At 35.1% G+C, this 18,698-nt stretch overlaps 1 protein-coding gene across 2 annotated transcripts; it reads right to left on the minus strand.

The window, feature by feature from the left end:
* Positions 1-3,779: 3,779 nt before the first annotated feature.
* Positions 3,780-16,695, minus strand: pds5 (cohesin associated factor B pds5). 2 transcript variants are annotated; one of them, XM_011298420.1, is made up of 6 exons: positions 16,277-16,695; positions 15,897-16,051; positions 11,802-15,203; positions 11,425-11,460; positions 6,009-6,059; positions 3,780-3,991 (listed from the first exon to the last, which is right to left on the minus strand). In XM_011298420.1, the coding sequence occupies exons 2-6, from the start codon at positions 15,975-15,977 to the stop codon at positions 3,938-3,940; spliced, it is 3,624 nt and encodes a 1,207-aa protein (XP_011296722.1). In that variant the 5' UTR covers positions 15,978-16,051; positions 16,277-16,695; the 3' UTR covers positions 3,780-3,937. The 2 variants fall into 2 exon arrangements, with proteins under 2 accessions (XP_011296722.1, XP_011296723.1); XM_011298421.1 differs by lacking the exon at positions 11,425-11,460 and having other exon boundaries at positions 16,277-16,693.
* Positions 16,696-18,698: the final 2,003 nt, after the last annotated feature.

The raw sequence follows: 18,698 nt of genomic DNA on the forward strand, positions 1-18,698 counted from the left end.
TAACGGAAGACTTCAGCGTTGAACACTGTTTATTAGTTAGTGACATCACTTGTTACTGTTACTAGCCGTGTGAAACACAACTCCAGTAACAGTACCAACCGCTAGTTACCAAATCTAAAATGCACTAGAAATCACTATTACTGGACTTGTACTGTTCCCTGGCGGAACACACCCCTCGTGTAAAACCCGAAGACTATACTGAAGTCAGCATAAGTTTTAACATTGATTTTAGGAGTGGGGGACATGGTTACAAGTGGTAACTGCGTGGAGTGGGGGTACCCGGAGAAGTAAAAACTTATGCTGGCCTTAGTATACAATCTCCTCAGTCCGACTATAGTCATGTAGGGGGGTTGTAAAACAGCAAGAATTGTATTCTTTAAATGTTATTTGCTTTAATTTAAACGCCTCCACGAAAATTTGTATTGAAATTATTCATTTGTCTTTTTAGCTTATAACCTTTCACGTATTCCTTTTTTTTTATTAGAGAGCTAATACAATACTTTACTTACGCCATGGACTGACAGATTGATACTTCTATTATTCTTTCCATCTTTTTCACAATATTCAATACGCCATTTTTAATGCACAGATATTGCAATGAGACATTTCTTTGATTTGCATAGTGGTTTTTTTACAGCGTTCATTAAGTTCATTGATTTCTATCAAATTGATAAATTACGATCTGAAATTAGTTGCAATGCTGGAAGGTTATCCGAGAGCTAGCATATTAAGATTTTCCTGTTTTATTCTTTTCCTAAATTCAGTAATAAAGCGATGCAACGCAATGAGACCATTTTTCTCCGGTTTGGAATGAAAGTATTAATACATAACAGCTATACATCTCCTAGAAAATGTCAGCACACTTTTTGATGTCAACAATTTAATCTGCCACAACAATTGCTCTTTACTGTTCATTCTAAACTTACTCATTTCAGAAATAACTAAAAAAAAATAAGCTTCGTCATGAACAGGCACGACTGAATTTTTTTTTGTGACAGTTCAATGGTGCTCGGCGAATTTCTCTGTCACTTCAACTTCCTGAGAAAAAGTTAGAAATTGACCGAAAAATCAATCCAATGAAAAATGAAAAAATATAGAAATGCCCATTTAATTTCGAAGATATATGAAAGCCTAAAAACATTGATTTATTAAAAAAAAAGGGAGTTCCTTTTGATCAAGGGAGTAATTTCATTTTTTAAAATTCATCAAATATTCCATGTGTGCTTATTTATTACTTTGTATGACCTTATATAATCTTTTTTGAACGGGAAAAAACACCCCCATAATTTGGCCATCAGAATTATTACACCATTATATCAATAAATAAATGGCATAAATGCACAGGATTTTTTCGAGACGTTCTTATATGAAACCACACAGTAAATAATTCAATCGGAAAACCTAAAGAATCCGGTGAATAATTCTATTGAATTTCTATAGAATTTCCCATAATTTTTTGAGATTCCTATTGACATATTGGACAGAACACATTCTTTAGGACAACATAAGGAGACTTGGCTTTTCTGTAAAGCTTATTGTATAGAAATATTTCATGGCTTACAGTTTCATGAATGTGGTGCAATGATTTTGATACGTAATTGCTCAAGTTGTATGGATTTTTGAATAATGATAAAATCTGAAAACAGTATACTTTTTCGTGGCAATGTGATCAAAAATTTGTCAATAAACTCGAAAAACCGGTAATTTTGGCTAAAACGGGGTAGAACGTCCTTAACTATGTCTATGTCTATCTTTAAAAAAGTTAATTTTTGTCGGGCAGTTCTGTTGAACTAATGAAAATCTTCGATTCGAGTCATTATATTTTCCTACTTTTCTGTACAAAATTGAATTGAGAGGAAAATTCAAGATTCAACTGCAGTATGATTTTCATAAAGAAATAATTGAATGCTTTTTTTTTTGTATTAATGGTAATCCACATTAATCATTATGAATCTTTATCAATAATTTTATATATAATTCGTCATCCGCGCAGGCTTGGATTATTGTTAGTCATTTACTTATGCATTCAATTAAAGACGACCTTCAACTAGGTCACTATTTCATAAAATTTATTTTCTAATTCTTATCGTGGAAGATTAAATTATAAAGATATTCTTCAAAAAATAAGGTGTCTGTGTGAAAGAGCGCACTCATCACGATTTCCAACTGGATGCAATGTATTCCTCGTCTGCAGCCTATTAGATTGTTACTAACTTTTTCAGTTAAAGAAAAAAATATAAATATTTAATTTTTAATAATTTCTTGTTAGCTTCCTCGAATTGAATCGCATTCTGAAAAAATTTACAGTCGATTCATGTATTGGCCAATGCAAAATCAGTGGTTTTTTCACCGGTAAAGTAAAGTGGGTATATATACTAAAAATGGGCAGTCGTGGTGAGAGATGTCAAAGTTTTTTGGAGATAATTTGATTTCTGTAAGAAACACAGTAGTTCAAATTTTCTGTGGAGAAACATGATATGTTTGCTCAAACTGTCTTGTATATGAGGTTTTTCACTAAATATCTTTTTTTCATCACAAAATATTCAGGAGGTTGATAAAGTAATGTGCCAAATTGTGAATTCACGTACATCTGCATAATATTTCTTGAAAAAAATTAATTGTCAGCTAGGAAGTCAGCAGATTCTTTGCCTCTATAAGAAATGTTACAATTGACTTTTCCTCGTCTTGTCTTTATTTTTATTGGTTGTCCACCTAGTCGCACTTGAAGTTCAGTGAAAAAAAATGTCTTAAATTTTAAATCTTTCTTTATTATGAAATTGAATTTTCCATTGTAAAATAAAATGCCAAAAACATCTTATTCATCTATTTTTTTCTTATATTATCTCCACTAAATTGACAGGATAGTTAGAAAAAATGCCGCAAAATCTGCCTCAACTATTTTTGCCTTCACTTTTGGTCGAAAATTGTCTTTTAACTTAGATAAATGGTGGTGAGGTAAGTATGGAATAGAAGCAAAAGCTGAGTATGATGGAACAGAATTCAATGGCTCATTAATTAAATGAATTGTTGCATCAATAAATTAACAGTGATTATTTTTTCCCGCCAACTTTCAGCCAATAGAATCGCACCATTTGACGAGGTAACTCGGTATTACAACTGATAATTTTTCGATAATTTCGTCACTTACCTATTATATATAAAATAAAAACCTGTTGGATTGGGTTAACCACTGATTGGAATCGACAGATTGAATTTAATTGTGTTATTTATCGAGTATTTCTTGACCATTGTCTCATGGTGTAATTCTACTGACTCAAATTTGACGGGAAAAATAATCCCCCGAATACCACTCGAGCTTTGAAATTTATCGAAATATTTACCTCAAGATTCCCTGCACACAAATGAGTTTGTTAAGTTTTCCAGAAAAATTTTTTTTAACCTGGAAAATTTAACGCACTCATTTGTTTGCAACGCACCCATTAGTAAATATTCCGATAATTTCCAACCTCTCGTGGTATTATAAGCGATAATTGTTTTGCCTTTTCAGAAGAAATGAAGCCACTTTGCGGATGAAGTAATGACATGAAAGTGTCTTTCTTTTTCCCATTTCGCTTTCATTTATCTCTTCTCTACATGCCAAAAATGCCAATGTGTGAAAGTTACCTGAAACCTAAATCTTATAAGGAAATATTGAAATTATATTGAAATTTTTCAAATTGTTAAAAGGTTTGAAATCGTATCGGTATCTTATCAGCTTAAGGTTCTAGACATCACGCGAACGACTTAGGTATTATTAATTGTTGTATATAACCAAAATATTCTGTTTTCTAATTTTTAATGTTTATTTTCATATTTTCCATTCATGTGGCTGTTTATCCTTCCTTTCAAACACCGTTAAATGCTTCATACGTTTCAAATTGTCCAGCGCAGGTGACGAATTCATTCATTTTTAACAATTGGTAGACTGCTTTTCCAATTATTTACTTAAGTTATCGGATTCTCGCGTTCTTTTTGCAGGCGGTTCGTCAATCTGAAAAATCAAATGAATCAAAACATTAAATATTGACGTATTATTAATTAATTTTTCGAATTCGACAGTGAAATGACAAAATCGATTTAAAAAATTATATATTATAGGACCACTGTAGAACTAATTAAAAACAATAGTATTTTTCACGCCTAGGACGGAAAAAGGGAATCTGACGAATGCGGCTTTATAGTCCGAGTCGGAGAGGAGGATTATAACGCTCATGAGTCAGAATCACTTTTTTCGCCGTGATTATGATGCTATTTTATGTCATTGTGACTGAAAACGCGTTTTTATCCGAGCGAAGCGAGGTTAGAAACGCGTTTTACCGGCCGCAATAACATAAATACATTTGAATGGGGTTCATGGAACCATAAATTTTCCATTACTCCCTTCTGCCATTAACTAAGTTCACAGTATTCCCATACTTTCCCATACCAACTCCATACGATATCTATGCAAGCCTGCATGACTCTTCATCAATCCATATAGTCTCATATGATTTCCGTATTATTCGTGTATAATCCGAGGTAATCTTTAAATCATCCCATAAGATATAAGTGCCATAAGAGTATAAGAACCCGATTCGACTCCCATATTGCCCGAGGTATTATCTTGCTACTTCCCAATTGAAATACCCATCCTATTTTGATCATCTTTGTCTAGAACCTAGATCTGAATTTGCACTGGAACATTCAAACATGTTAATGTTGTTGTCGCGAGAGAGTCAGGCTTAAAATTTACTACGCTCCGGGTTGATCTTCCGCTAAGCGAAGAATACGAGTTAGAATATAAACTTTTGCGGGTGTACAGTTCCACTCGACTCACGCACACAAGAATCTACCATGCATGGATACATGTACACACAGCTAACGCTAAATGGTGCCGATCGTGGCAACCGCGCGCAGCGTGTCTCTGTTTTCATGTCTCTCTCTTTCTCACTCAATGTATTTATTTCATTTATAATGAATCGTCCCTTTGATTCGTCATGGACTATTCCAAATAGATTCGCGCCACTCGAGCAAAAAGCGTTGTTGTCGCGTCGCGCGCAACAAACCCATGCGCTCCGCCCACTGGAAGAAATAATGCTACTTTGAAAATTTAATACTCTACTACGAAACTGACGATCACTTTCTTTTTTTTTCAGTATATTGATGGTCACTATTTCTACGTTCTGTGTTAATTTCATCAAAAAATGTCGAGTGGTTTTTTTTAAAATAAAACGGAGAAATGCATTTGAACTCATGTTAATTCAAAAAATCATATCTTAGCTCAGAAACTGACGATTGGTTTTTTGTTGTCCAAAAATTTGAAAAAAATCTGTCGAAAAACGGGTTTACACGACAACAACCTTAAGAGCTAGTTTTTATTTTCAATATTTTTTTTATGAATGTAAAGAAATGTGGTGTACCTAGACCAAATATACAATGTTAGACGTGGAATGTACGTGTTGTGTTTTTTGTTTTTGCAATTTTCTCCGTATAGACTCTATAGACTCTTAATCGGCTTCGATGTCCTCTTCATTATATCAGATTATCATACAGATTGCGCCATTTGTTACTGGATTAAAAAATATTGTATTTGAGAATAAGTTTTTTTTTCAACTTTTATGTGATATAGTTGAGAAATTGACAGCCGTATGAATCCAATCACGATGTGGTAAGACGATTCTGGTGATTCTTTGATTAAGCAATTAATGTTTAGTCATTGTAAATGAAAAGTTATCTTTGCTTAGTCCTAATTCATTTTCAATGTCTTTTAGAACTGTAGAGCCTTGAGGCTCATGAGAGAAAAAAGACTTATTGGACGTTATATCGAAGTCATATAAAGGCCATCTAGTTTATGTGGGGTCATGTGATGATTATGAGAATTAAATTTTACGCGAAAATTCCTATAGAAAATCCTACTCACAATCTTATAGAATATCCTATTTCATTTTTTCATACCTTCAAATAAAGACCAAATGCTAATACGTATGCTATTGAGTTTTTTTGTTCAATGGATTGAGAAAGTTATTTACCTCTTCTTCCATTCCCGGAAGTTGAATCCTTGTTTCCGATGCTTCAGCAGGCTGTTAAATAAAAAAATAGATGGTATTTAGTCAAATTTGGAAATTCATGTCGAAACTAATCTGCAAAGTTCGGACTGCAAATAATAGGTCTTGGTAAAATTTGATTTTTTTTTAAGGTAAAAAAAATAAAGTAAATCTAATCAGACGATGAATTAAGGAATAGTTTTTGGAATTATAGAGTATATAACTGATTCTAGGAGTGAAAACTTGCTATTATTGACGAAAGATTCAAATTTGAAAATTCACATGAATATGGACCACTTGTATTCATGGAAGCATTTCGAAAGAAAGAATTGGGAATACTGAAGTGAATCGTTTTTGCCCATGCCATAATGGAAAGCCACCTTTCAACTACGGAGAGGTGGAATACTGTTTTTAAAATCAAATTTTCAAATTACCGTCGAGATTTATAGATCTGTTTTTCTGAGTGAACTCAACGAGGTTCAAATCCTTATCCTCTTATATTGTATCCCTGATTTTTTCCCATATTGTTCACATCATTAGGGCATTATTCAATTTCGAGATTTTTTGGCGACACCAAAAACCCACTGTGATTTCTTTCATTTTTTCCGCTTTTAAGAGCGTAACCCCAGTAAATATTAATCAATTGAAAATTCTTTTTATTTCAAAGTTTTCGTTTTTTTAATCGCCAATAAATGCCCATGGCTATATATTTTTTTATTGACGTCTCATGAGGTTTCATTTCTTTTACCTAAAAGGGTTAAAAATTCCGCTTTTTCTGTTTTGAAGCCGATTATATTTTTTTTTCCAAAAAATTTTATGAATTTGTGGTACCGAAAAAAAAACTTTCACCATGGAAATCGTCGTTCTTCCATTTTATCACACCCTTTTGGGAGATATGTCATTATTCAATCTTTTCTCAGCGATTTTTCTGAACTAAACCATGAAAACTAGCCGTGGTGCAATTATACCGTCTAATAGTCATTGTGATTCGAAAGATTACGACAATTCCAGTAATGTGATATTGTTCATCTAAATAACAATATAGTGCTCCAGGATAAAGAAATAAGGCAATTTTATTATTTTATTGGCCAGAAAACGCGATGTTGAAATCAATCATGAGGAAAACTTCCCCTCTTCTATGGAAAAAATGTGGAAACCGTATGAAGGACGGCGGTGCTCGTTATATACATGAAAAGTCAAATGAAGAAATGGCTAGGAGCCGGATAGCTCGGTTGGGAGAGAACCCGATACATAATCGGAAGGTCCAGGGTTTAAATCCCGGTCTGGACTATCCATATTTTCAGTAATTTTTCTTGTAACAATTATATCGAGAATTATCCTGTTCCCCTTCCTACCTAATCCAAAAATCCTATCCAACGACTCCTTTGACGTCACAAAAATGTGGAACGTTATAAAAACTTCCCCTCTCTTATGAAAAAAGCAATATTATCATTTAACCGGTTAGTGTGGCAATTTTTTCCCTACGGGAAATTCAAATAGTATATTCAAGTTCCCATACGAAAAAATTATCCAATTATGGAATTTTTACCATTAAAACTGTTCTAACCTAAACTGATACATATGAAATGGAAGAACTATGGTTTCCTTTGGTGACGGTTCCTTTTTTGGTACCACAAATTTACTGTTTTTTTCGGAGACAAAAAACGGGTCCAAGTCAGACACAGCGGGATTCTTGACTCTTTAATGATGAAATCTCAGGAAAAGTGATATACAAAAAATATTTAGCCATGTTGATTGAATCGGCGATAAAAAAAAACGAAAATTAAAAAAAATGTTTACACCCGGGTGGACTATCTATTGATTGACATCTTTTGTTTAAATTTTATCTTGTTAGCCTAAAATACATCAAAATTTGGGATTAAATTTGTGTTTCGGGAGCTACTCGAATGGTGATAAAAAAATAATTTAAAAAAAAGACGAAAAATTATTGAAGGGCGCGAAAGAGCGATATTGTTCAAAAGGGATCTACCAAACTTATAAAAAAATAATAAAAATTCCGCAGCTTACCATCGCTCTCCAGAAGATTGAGTGGCAGCTAAATGCAATAGTAAGCTACGTATTTTTTATTATTTTTTAGCGAACTTGGTAAATCCCTTTTAAATAATATCGATCTTTACCCTGATGGTTGGCACCCAGAGCCAACCCAGAGTGAACCCAGACTGGGTTGTGTCCAGCAACCCGGTCTGGGTTGGGCAAAAACACAGAGTTGAGGTTAAATGGTGAATTTCGGGGAGATCTAAACGCAGGGTGTACTATGATCTTTTTCCGATTGTTGCTGAGTTATTTTAAGCATATAATGATATTGTTGAAGGATGTAGATAATTAAATGAATATGTTTGAACGCTAATGTGCAAGCTCTGGGTAAAATCCAAAACCCAGACACATGATTTTTATTTATTAACGAGGTAGCAATGTTGCTGAACAATTCTGGGGATAACTGTATGTTCAGAGCGACCACGGGAGGTGTATTAAAATAAGGGGAAGGGTGGCAACGATTGTTTGAGGGATGAAATGCCAACTCTGGGTCAACACTGGGTCACAGTCTCCATCCCAGAGTTGTCTTTCTCTTCATTTACTATCATTCCAATGTCAACGAATAAATAATAGGGGTGAATAAAAAGAATCATTTAACCATTTGAATGATTCTAGGGTCACCTAGACGTGCGGAGGCGACTTGGATTGTATTTAAAGTGAAAAATATCAACTCTGGGTGAACACTGGGTCACAGTCTCCATCCCAGAGTTGTCGTTCTCTTTATTTAATATCTTTTTAATATCGGGAAATAAAAAAGAGGGGTGAATAAAAAGAATCATTTAACCATTTGAATGATTCTAGGGTCACCTAGACGTGCGGAGGCGACTTGGAATATATTTAAAGTGAAAAATATCAACTCTGGGTCAACACTGGGTCACAGTCCCCAACCCAGAGTTATCCGTCTCTTTATTTAATATCTTTTTAATATCGGGAAAGAAATAATAGGGGTGAATAAAAAGAATCATTTAATCATTTGAATGATTATAGGGTCACCTAGACGTGCGGAGGCGACTTGGATTGTATTTAAAGTGAAAAATATCAACTCTGGGTGAAGACTGGGTCACAGTCTCCATCCCAGAGTTGTCGTTCTCTTTATTTAATATCTTTTTAATATCGGGAAAGAAATAATAGGGGTGAATAAAAAGAATCATTTAATCATTTGAATGATTATAGGGTCACTTAGATGTGCGGAGGCGACTTGGATTGTATTTAAAGTGAGAAATATCAACTCTGGGTGAACACTGGAATCATTCAAATAATTAAATGATTCTTTTCTTTCACCCCTATTATTTATTCCCCGATATAAAAAAAAAATAAATAAAGAGAAAGACAACTCTGGGTTGGGGACTGTGACCCAGTCTTGACCCAAAGTTGATAGTTTTCATTTTAAATACATTCCAAGTCGCCTACGCACATCTAGGTGACCCTAGAATCAATCAAATGGTGAAATGATTTTTTTATTCACCCCTATTTTTTATTTCCCGATATTGAAAAAAATTAAATAAGGAGAAAGATAACTTTGGGATGGAGACTGTGACCCAGTGTTGACCCAGAGTTGATATTTTTCACTTTAAATATATGCCAAGTCGCCTCCGCACGTCTAGGTGACCCTAGAATCATTCAAATGTTTAAATGATTCTTTTTATTCACCGCTATTTTTTATTAGCCGATATTAAAAAGATATTAAATAAAGAGAAAGACATCTCTGGGTAGGGGACTGTGACCCAGTGTTGACCCAGAGTTGATATTTTTCACTTTAAATACATCCTGAGTCTCCTCCGCACTTCTAGGTGACACTGGAATCATTCAAATGATTAAATGATTCTTTCCGTTCACCCCTATTATTTATTCCCCGATATTAAAAAGATATTGAATAAAGAGAAAGACAACTCTGGGATGGAGACTGTGACCCAGTGTTCACCCAGAGTTGATATTTCTCACTTTAAATACAATCCAAGTCGCCTCCGCACGTCTAGGTGATCCTACAATCATTCAATTGGTTAAATGATTCTTTATATTCACCCCTATTTTTTTTCCCGATATTAAAAAGATATTAAATAAAGGGAAAGACAACTCTGGGATGGAGACTGTGACCGAGTGTTGACCCAGAGTTGGCATCTCATCCCTCAAACAATCGTTGCCCCCTTTCCCCTTATTTTAATATACCTCCCATAGTCGCTCTGAACATACAGTTATCCCCAGAATTGTTCACCAACATTGCTACCTCGTTAATGAATAAAAATCATCTGTCTGGGTTTTGGATTTTACCCAGAGCTAGCACATTAGCGTTCAAATATATTCATTTAATTATCCACATCCTTCAACAATATCATTATATGCTTAAAATAACTCAGTAACAATCGAAAAAAGATCATAGTACACCCTGCGTTTAGATCTCCCCCAAATTCACCATTTAACCATTTAACATTCAAATTCAACTCTGTGTTTTTGCCTAACCCAGACTGGGTTGCTGGACACAACCCAGAGTTGGACTCTGGGTATGAACCATCAGGGTAGCGCCCTTCAATATTTTTTCCTCTTTTTTTAATTATTTCATGTCCATTCAAGTACTTCTCGCTACACAAAATTGATCTCAAATTTTAATATATCTCATGTTAAAAAGATAAAATTTAAACAAAAGTCGACGTCCGATAGATAGTCCACCCGGGCCTTAAATCAGTTAATATTTACGGGAGTTATGCTCGTAAAAGTTGAAAAAATGAAAAAAAATCGTAGCGGGTTCTGGGTATCGTTAAAAACTTAAAAAAATGAATAGTCATCTAATGGCTACAATACAATATGGGAAAAATCGGCGATACAATCGAAGGGGGTAAGGGGTTTGAACGTTGTCGAGCTCACTCAGAAATGCCCCATATGTTTTTTGTTCTTGTGTTCTCGTATAATTAATTACATTTCTGTAAACGTGCGAAATCTCTGATTAATACAATAGATTATGATTCATCTTCAGGTTTTCCTCTCTTATCATTATTTATTCATAATCTCTGGGGTGGTTTCCGCACTGATAATTTCCAGATAATACATGTGAACTTAATGTTCATTCCTCACAATGAGATGATGTTCTTTTTCAATGGGTTAAGCATGCATTTTTATTCAAAATTGAATCAATTTTAGTGATCTTGGTTCAGTTGTGTTTCACTTAAACGGCAGGTCAAGTGTAGATCTCTCTAGGCTTAAATAATCTAGTAAATTCATAAATTAAGAAGGAAAAATCTACTAATTACTACTGTAATTGATGTCGACAATTATCACTAATGCATGAATGTATCCATTTATGCTAGACAAAAAATGGAAAAATTAAGAAGCACAGGAATTATCAATTATTTACCTGTGCATCAATGCACTCCATCTCTCCAATTTGCAGCTTGAAAATTTAATTAATTCTACTTGAATAATTATCTCCTGTTTCTACATTCACAAAATCGTTTATAAAAGTCAGTGGTAGATGAACAAAACGTGATAAGTAATTTCAACTTTAGAGCATTTGAGTGTCAACGATATATCTCCGAATAAATTGACAACTTTATAATTACTATATAAATATTTCTCCTAGGTCTTATTCTTTCCTAAAAAACAATGTTGAGAAAAATTTTAAAGAAAGAAACTTTTGTGAGAATTAAATCGACACATTTCGTTCTCGCACCCTACCACTAATATTAAAGGAATTTCCAAATAGAAGAGATAAAAAGAAAAAAAAGATCTCACCCTAGCATCAGTTTCATTAGGTCCAATGCCAACTGTCTCTCTGGTATGTTTTCCCTTCTTCCTGGTAGGCTTTTCATTGATATTATGAATGAGACTACCTTTTCCCTTAGGACTAGTCATATTAATCTGCATCTCAGATGGTAAATAATTTATCGAATTGCTGATAAGCTCATCAGCCCTCTTGAAGTACATGGTAGGAATTCGTAGTTCACTCGGAAACTCTTTCATGTCAAAATTTGTCGTTTTAGTGTAAATAACGTTCATTGCAAGATCACAGACAGTCCACAATTTGTAATTCATCTCATCATCATCAGGTCTTACAGCATCCTTGTTGTTCTTCATTTTTTCAATAAGATTCTTATAAAATCCATAACAGTAATATTCATTTTTGGTGATAAGTGGTTCAAGAATAAATCTCAAACACTGTTCAATAATTCTTAGTTGACTAATGTCCTTGTGATTTGTGAATTCAGGATCATGAGCTAGTATTGGAACAGCGAAAACCAGCATGTAATCAGGTAGAATGTGTGGTAGTTGCCCCATTGCTCTCTCAACAGTCCCAAGAGAAAGTGCTTTAACGTAATCCCTTCTCCTGTTGATATCAGTTACCATGAATGTCCTCAGCTGTGCTTTCTGCTTCTTATCCTGTTCCTTTCCTCCAAGCGCATAATAACCCATGAAATCCAATGGCAAACACTTGTTCGGAATTCCAGTACCTAAGCCTCTGTGCAATTTAGCAGCAAATGCCTCTCTGACCTCCTTAACTTCATCGACCATGAGTAATGATAAATTATAAAATTGGTCAGCGATGAACTGATCCCCTACTCCCTTCTGTTCACAAATTTTGAGCATAGAGCAGCCAGCCTGCAAGCGTAACCAGCTCATTTCAGCACGACTTAGTCTCCCCTGTTGAAGAAGATCTCCCTTATTTCCAACAAAAGCATTCAACATCCTAAATGTCTTTTGCGCTGACAAATTATCTGTTTTCAATCCAAGTAACCACCGCGCCATACATTTCAGTCCCTCCAATCGACAACGAGTTTCCTCCGGTAACTCTTCCTCTTTGCACCAATCACCCTCAATAGTATCAGCAGTGGATTCCGTTGTCTCCTTCACTAGTAACTCTTTCACTATTTTCCTCGACACCATATTTTTTATTTGTACATGATACTTGTCTGGTAGATTATAAGCAATGTGACCCAGTGTAACGATCGATGTTCTGTAATCGCTGGATGTTGGTGTCAATGTCGTTTTGATCTTGTCGATTATATCAGGAAATATTGTGTCATGAATATTTACCATGTTAACAAAAATACAGCGAATAGCTTGTTTAGCTTGTTTCGAAGTTCCTGATAGAGCAAAATTCTTGCAAATTGGTACCATTCTCTGCATAATATCAGGTGCAACTTCGCAAAGAGGCTTGTACTTTCCCAGGAATGTGAAAATTGATAGGACCAATGCACCCACCATTTCGTCTTCAATCTCTAAAAGCTCCACAAGTTGCAGGAGAATATCATTGTGAAGGAAATGAGGCCCAAATACGAAGGACAGCATCACCAGCAGACGAAGACCTTTTTCTCCAGCATTACTGGGATTCAATCCAATTTCTTCAATTACATTGCCACCTTTTAGACAATCGTGGACGTAGCCAATGAAGATTCTGATTGCTTCCTCATCGATCAGTACAGAACTCACTCGTTCCAAGAGTTTTTTTATGGTATTATAGTAAAGATTTGTCATCACTGGTTGGCCAAGTTTCTTTAGAACAGCTGCTATTGTCTCTGCACACTCTTTGCATGAAACAGTAGGTTGGACAATAGCTTCCATTCCCTGGAGGAGAGTCGGGTCTTTTTTCATGTGCGCTGAGAACTTTTGAAGAAACTCCATAACTTTCATGGGATCTGGCAAGAACCGAGAGATCTGATGCACCTTTGCCATGAGTTCATTGTTAGCATCTGGTTTCTTAATAATCTCCACCCATTCCATAACTGCTCTTCGAACAGCCAACTGGTGTTTCTGAAGTGCCACAAATGCTTTCGAAGCATTATCGTCAATTGTTCCCAATAGATGGTATAGTTTTTTCATCCTTTCTTCAGCTGGTAATTGATAGGGTACCAAACAGGTATTTAACAATCTCTCCACTAGTAACCTGTCATCCATTTCCGTCATATAATATCCATTTAGGATTTTGTCTTTGATCCATGTCACTGCCTTCTTCGTAGCCTGAGGTACATCAGCATCATTCAGATGTTTTTTATAAATCATGGCAAGTCCTGACATTGCCTCCTTTCTGATCTTGAATTTTTTATCGAGAGTTCTCTCTTTAACAAATTCCAGGAGATCCTCATTATCCGACACTACTTCAAAGTCTCTTCGTGCCGTTGATACAATCGCCATCACAACTTCATAACGAACATTCTCGTCTGCATCATGTTGTCGCATTTTTAAGGTGTCTGTGATATCCTTTCTGAGCTCCGGATGATTCAGTAGGAAGTGCATCGAGTACTGGACACACTTTATACGAATTGCGACACTTATGTCGTTAAATCTACCTAAAAATGCTCGCCACAATTGGGCGTGTTGAGTGGCCAATTGGGAACCTTTTTCTGAGAACATTCTGGCTAAAAGGGCAACTGCATTCAGTCTCTCAGTTTCAAGGGTCGATTTCAATTTGCACTCAAGTTGTGGTAGGACTGAGAGTAAAATACTGGAACAGATATGATTCAGCTCGTAAATCAAGTCATACACTTTTTTGCATATCTGCAAGCCCTTCTCTTCTCGACCCAAAATCAGCACATGGTTAAAAAAAGCCTGGATATAGGGTTCTAGTGTGTCACTGCATTTTATTACAAGTTCTTTCGCCAGCCAATAGGCATTTTTCTTTTGGGTCTTGTTAGGTTCTACAATATTCATTAGAATTATATCGAGGAGTTCGTTGCTCACTGTGTCTGATTCCGTTATTAGGGGACAGAGGACTTCTAGCATGAAACTCTTAACTTTTCCTGAATGCTCGTCGTTCACTATTTTAAACATCAGAGAGAAAAGGGCACAGAAGATCTCCTGACAGTCTTCAAGCTCGAAACACATGTTGAAGGACTTAACATAGGCAAGATTCTCCAAAAGGTAGAAGTAACGTTTGAATGCGGGATCTTTTGGGTCTTTCAGGCCTGCAAGTTGTTTTATCAGGAAGAGAAATATTCCTTTCACCTGGTCAGCATCTTTGTATGGTGCTTCTGGGGCGTAAACTCTCAAGACATCTGCGATGCAACAGGCGATCAGCAGTTGAACGTCTTTACTGGGGTGGCTCAAAAAGTGTTCTTCAGCTAGGTGGAGGGCCAGAGGAATGTACTGTTGATACATACCCTCATCTTGGCCCATCGCTTGGAGAGTATGTGCTAGTGTCTGAAATTGACCGGGAGTTAGCTCAATGGAAGAAGGTTTATTAATTCTTTACAGTTATTTTAAAAGAATTTGACTATGACAATTAGTATATACCTGAAACTCAAATTTTCAACATTTTTAAGTTATAAGTTACGCATAGAAAGGAACCGGGAAAATCCCAATAATCCCGAAAATGTCAAACTTTAGGGAAAGACACTTCTTAAAGAAGGACACAAAAAATCTCGTTGTAATGTTTTTGGTACATGGTAGGAAGGACTCCTCGCGTTCAAATTTATAAATTCAGGGCCTAAAGACTTGGATAGATTAACAGGCCCTTAATTTAGAGGATCTCCAAATTTTTCTCAAATTTGATCCCATAAAAAAACTAATTTATGGGTGGGGGGCTCTAGTTCAACAGTTATCTTATTTTTTTCATTTTTTTAGCGATGTCGTTATTTTAAAACCAGAAAAAGAAGATAAGTTATAAAAACGAAAAATCGAAAAGTTTTTTCGTAATGTTTTATATTATCATAAAACAAAAATATCTTTTGACATGTCTGCAACGAATTAGTTGTTCGTTATATAAATTCATATATACGAAAGATTCAATAGAAAATTAATGAATACTATATTTGACGTTGTATACAACCAAAGAAGCGAAATTCATTAATTTTTAACTACTTAATTAAGTTTATGAAAAATGTATTTTTTTACCTTCAATCGCCTGATCAACTCATCAGCCCCCAAGTCATCGCTAACTGGTCTACACCCCTGAGGGTATATAATCTCCGACATTTTCCTCTTCGCCTCTCAACTCTTTTCCTCTACACTATCCTCAATTTAACGTTATCTAAGACGCGTTCCTAATTCTGCAAAAAAAAATATGGGTTGACGACAAAAAATATTCATGTTAATCGGTTGACGCACAGAGGATTATTGAAGGTTATGTTTGCCTCTATCACACACGTATACAAGTGCATAACGTAAACAAATTTACTCCACATGTACCACAGATTTATTCGTAATGCCATTTGTTAATATATGGGAAATTACTGCAATTGGCAGGTTTATTATGATTTGATGGTTATATTCACCTCGAATTATACATAGACACCGATGGGGCCTATGACAACTCCAACAACACAAATGTATCGCCTATCAGACGCACAAAACATACACTTTTTTCCCTCAAGTTTCCTTTTATTTTAAAAACATCCAAATAACTTTCCACAACCAATCTACGCAATATTTATGTTTTTCAGCTATTAAATAAATTCACCCTTACGTAATATTATCACTAATAAACTGTGATTTTTCAACATTTTTCAAACAACTCTAAATGATTATATGTTCGTTATTAGGATCGATATGTGGAGAGTTCCAATTAGCATAACTTCGAATTTAATCCCTTATTTTTCGGTTAGTTTTAACTTTCTGTATCGAAGAAAAATGGTAAACTGTGTTAACGACGCGAACCGTGCTCCCACTTGGGTGCTAGGTACTACTTTGAAGTTTGTTGTGCATCATCATCATCGCGGGATTCATTAGTTTCTCAAAAGTAGATACTCTCAGTAAATGAAATCGTTATTATAATAATTTACATCATTTGTAACTTTTTTGCAAGTGAAAGCTACGTAGAAATTTATATTTGCAACTACACCGGTAACTTTTTATTATTATTTTTTTAAGGAACTACAAAAAAAATGTGCAAGATTTCTAAAAGTTGGCACTATACTTTCCAAAAATAACTGGCACACGATTCGGTAGAAGTTAAATCGATGCGAAATCGTTTGTAAGTATGATTGATAGCAAATCCATCAAGTCTTTATATTAAATGGTTTATTTTTCTTCCAATAAACTATGACAAATGACAAGAGTACTATCAGAGATTATAGGGGAGATTGCCAGCGCCTGCACAAAACCTTCAACAGGGTCAGAGCCCGTACCTGTAAGTAAAGCAGATCGAGAGCCCGTACCTGTAAGTAAAACAGGTCGCAAGCCCGTGAGTGTCGATAATTTTCAGAGCCCGTGCGTGTCGATAATGTTCGGAGCCCGTGAGTATGGATAAGACAGAGCGCGAGCCCCAGAGTGTAGATAATTCGGCACAGCGTGAAACCGAGAGTATCGATAATTCGAGGAAACCGTGACGTACGAAAACAATCGATATAAAGCGGAGTGGGGGTACGATCAAGAAACAACCGATGGACGGAATGAAAAATGAGTTCACTCTAAAAAATTCGAAAAATTGTTGAACGAATTGCGGAAAAAATGTCTCACGAATGTATACTAAAACGATTGAGAATCGTCTGAAACGTGGAGATTTATTGGTCCCTCGGAACTTTTTTTTTATAACGATATATTTTTTGTTAACAAATTGAAAAAAGTTTAAACAAATTCGGGAAAAATGGTCTCGCAAATATATATTCAAACGATTGGGAATCACCTGAAACGTCGAGATTTATGGGTCCCTCGGAACCTTTTTTTTTCAACGGCTCTATTTTTCCCGAATTTGTTTAATCATTTTTGAATGTGTCAACAAAAAAGATATCGTTTAAAAAGAAAAGTTCCGAGGGACCAATAAATTTCCACGTTTCAGACGATTCTCAATCGTTTGAGTATACATTTGCGAGACAATTTTTCCCGAATTTGTTTAGTCATTTGTCAATTTGTTAACAAAAATAGAGCCGTTTAAAAAAAAAAGTTCCGAGGGACCAATAAATCTCCATGTTTCAGACGATTCTCAATCGTTTGAGTATACATTTGCGAGACAATTTTTCCCGAATTTGTTTAGTCCTTTTTCAATTTGTTAACAAAAATAGAGCAGTTTAAAAAAAAAGTTCCGAGAGACCAATTAATCTCCACGTTTCAGACGATTCTCAATCGTTTGAGTATACATTTGCGAGACAATTTTTTCCGAATTTGCTTAATCATTTTTGTATTTGTTAATAAAAATGGACCCGTTGAAAAAAAAGGTTCTGAGGGACCGATGAATCTTCACGTTTTAGGTGATTCTCAATCGTTTGAATATACACGTGCCAGAAAATTTTTTCCGCATTTGTTTAATCATTTTTGTATTTGTTAATAAAAATGGACCCGTTGAAAAAAACGGTTCCGAGGGACCAATCAATCTCCACGTTTCAGGTGATTCTCAATCGTTTGAATATACACGTGCGAGACATTTTTTTCCGAATTTGTGTACTTATTTTTCTATTTGTTAATAAAAATGGACCCGTTGAAAAAAAAGGTTCCGAGGGACCAATGAATCTCCACGTTTTAGGTGATTCCCAATCGTTTGAATATACATTTGCGAGACAATTTTCCCCGAATTTGTTTAATCATTTTTTAATTTGTTAACAAAAAAGATATCGTTTAAAAAAAAAAGTTCCGAGGGACCCATAAATCTCCACGTTTCAGACGATTCTGAATCGTTTGAGTATACATTTGCGAGACCATTTTTCCCCAATTTGTTTACTCATTTTTTAATTTGTTAACAAAAATAGAGCCGTTGAAAAAAAA

This window comes from Fopius arisanus, unplaced genomic scaffold (assembly GCF_000806365.1).
Source record: "Fopius arisanus strain USDA-PBARC FA_bdor unplaced genomic scaffold, ASM80636v1 scaffold00010, whole genome shotgun sequence".
NCBI classification, from domain to species: domain Eukaryota; kingdom Metazoa; phylum Arthropoda; class Insecta; order Hymenoptera; family Braconidae; genus Fopius; species Fopius arisanus.

Bases quoted from the DNA above. Each gene is read 5' to 3' on its own strand.
- pds5 (XM_011298420.1), bottom strand. From the start codon at position 15,977: ATGTCGGAGATTATATACCCTCAGGGGTGTAGACCAGTTAGCGATGAC. The intron at 15,204-15,896 runs GTAAAAAAATAC...GGTCAATTTCAG, and splicing joins AGTTGATCAGGCGATTGAAG to ACACTAGCACATACTCTCCA. The intron at 11,461-11,801 runs GTGAGATCTTTT...TAAATTTTCAAG, and splicing joins CTAATGAAACTGATGCTAGG to CTGCAAATTGGAGAGATGGA.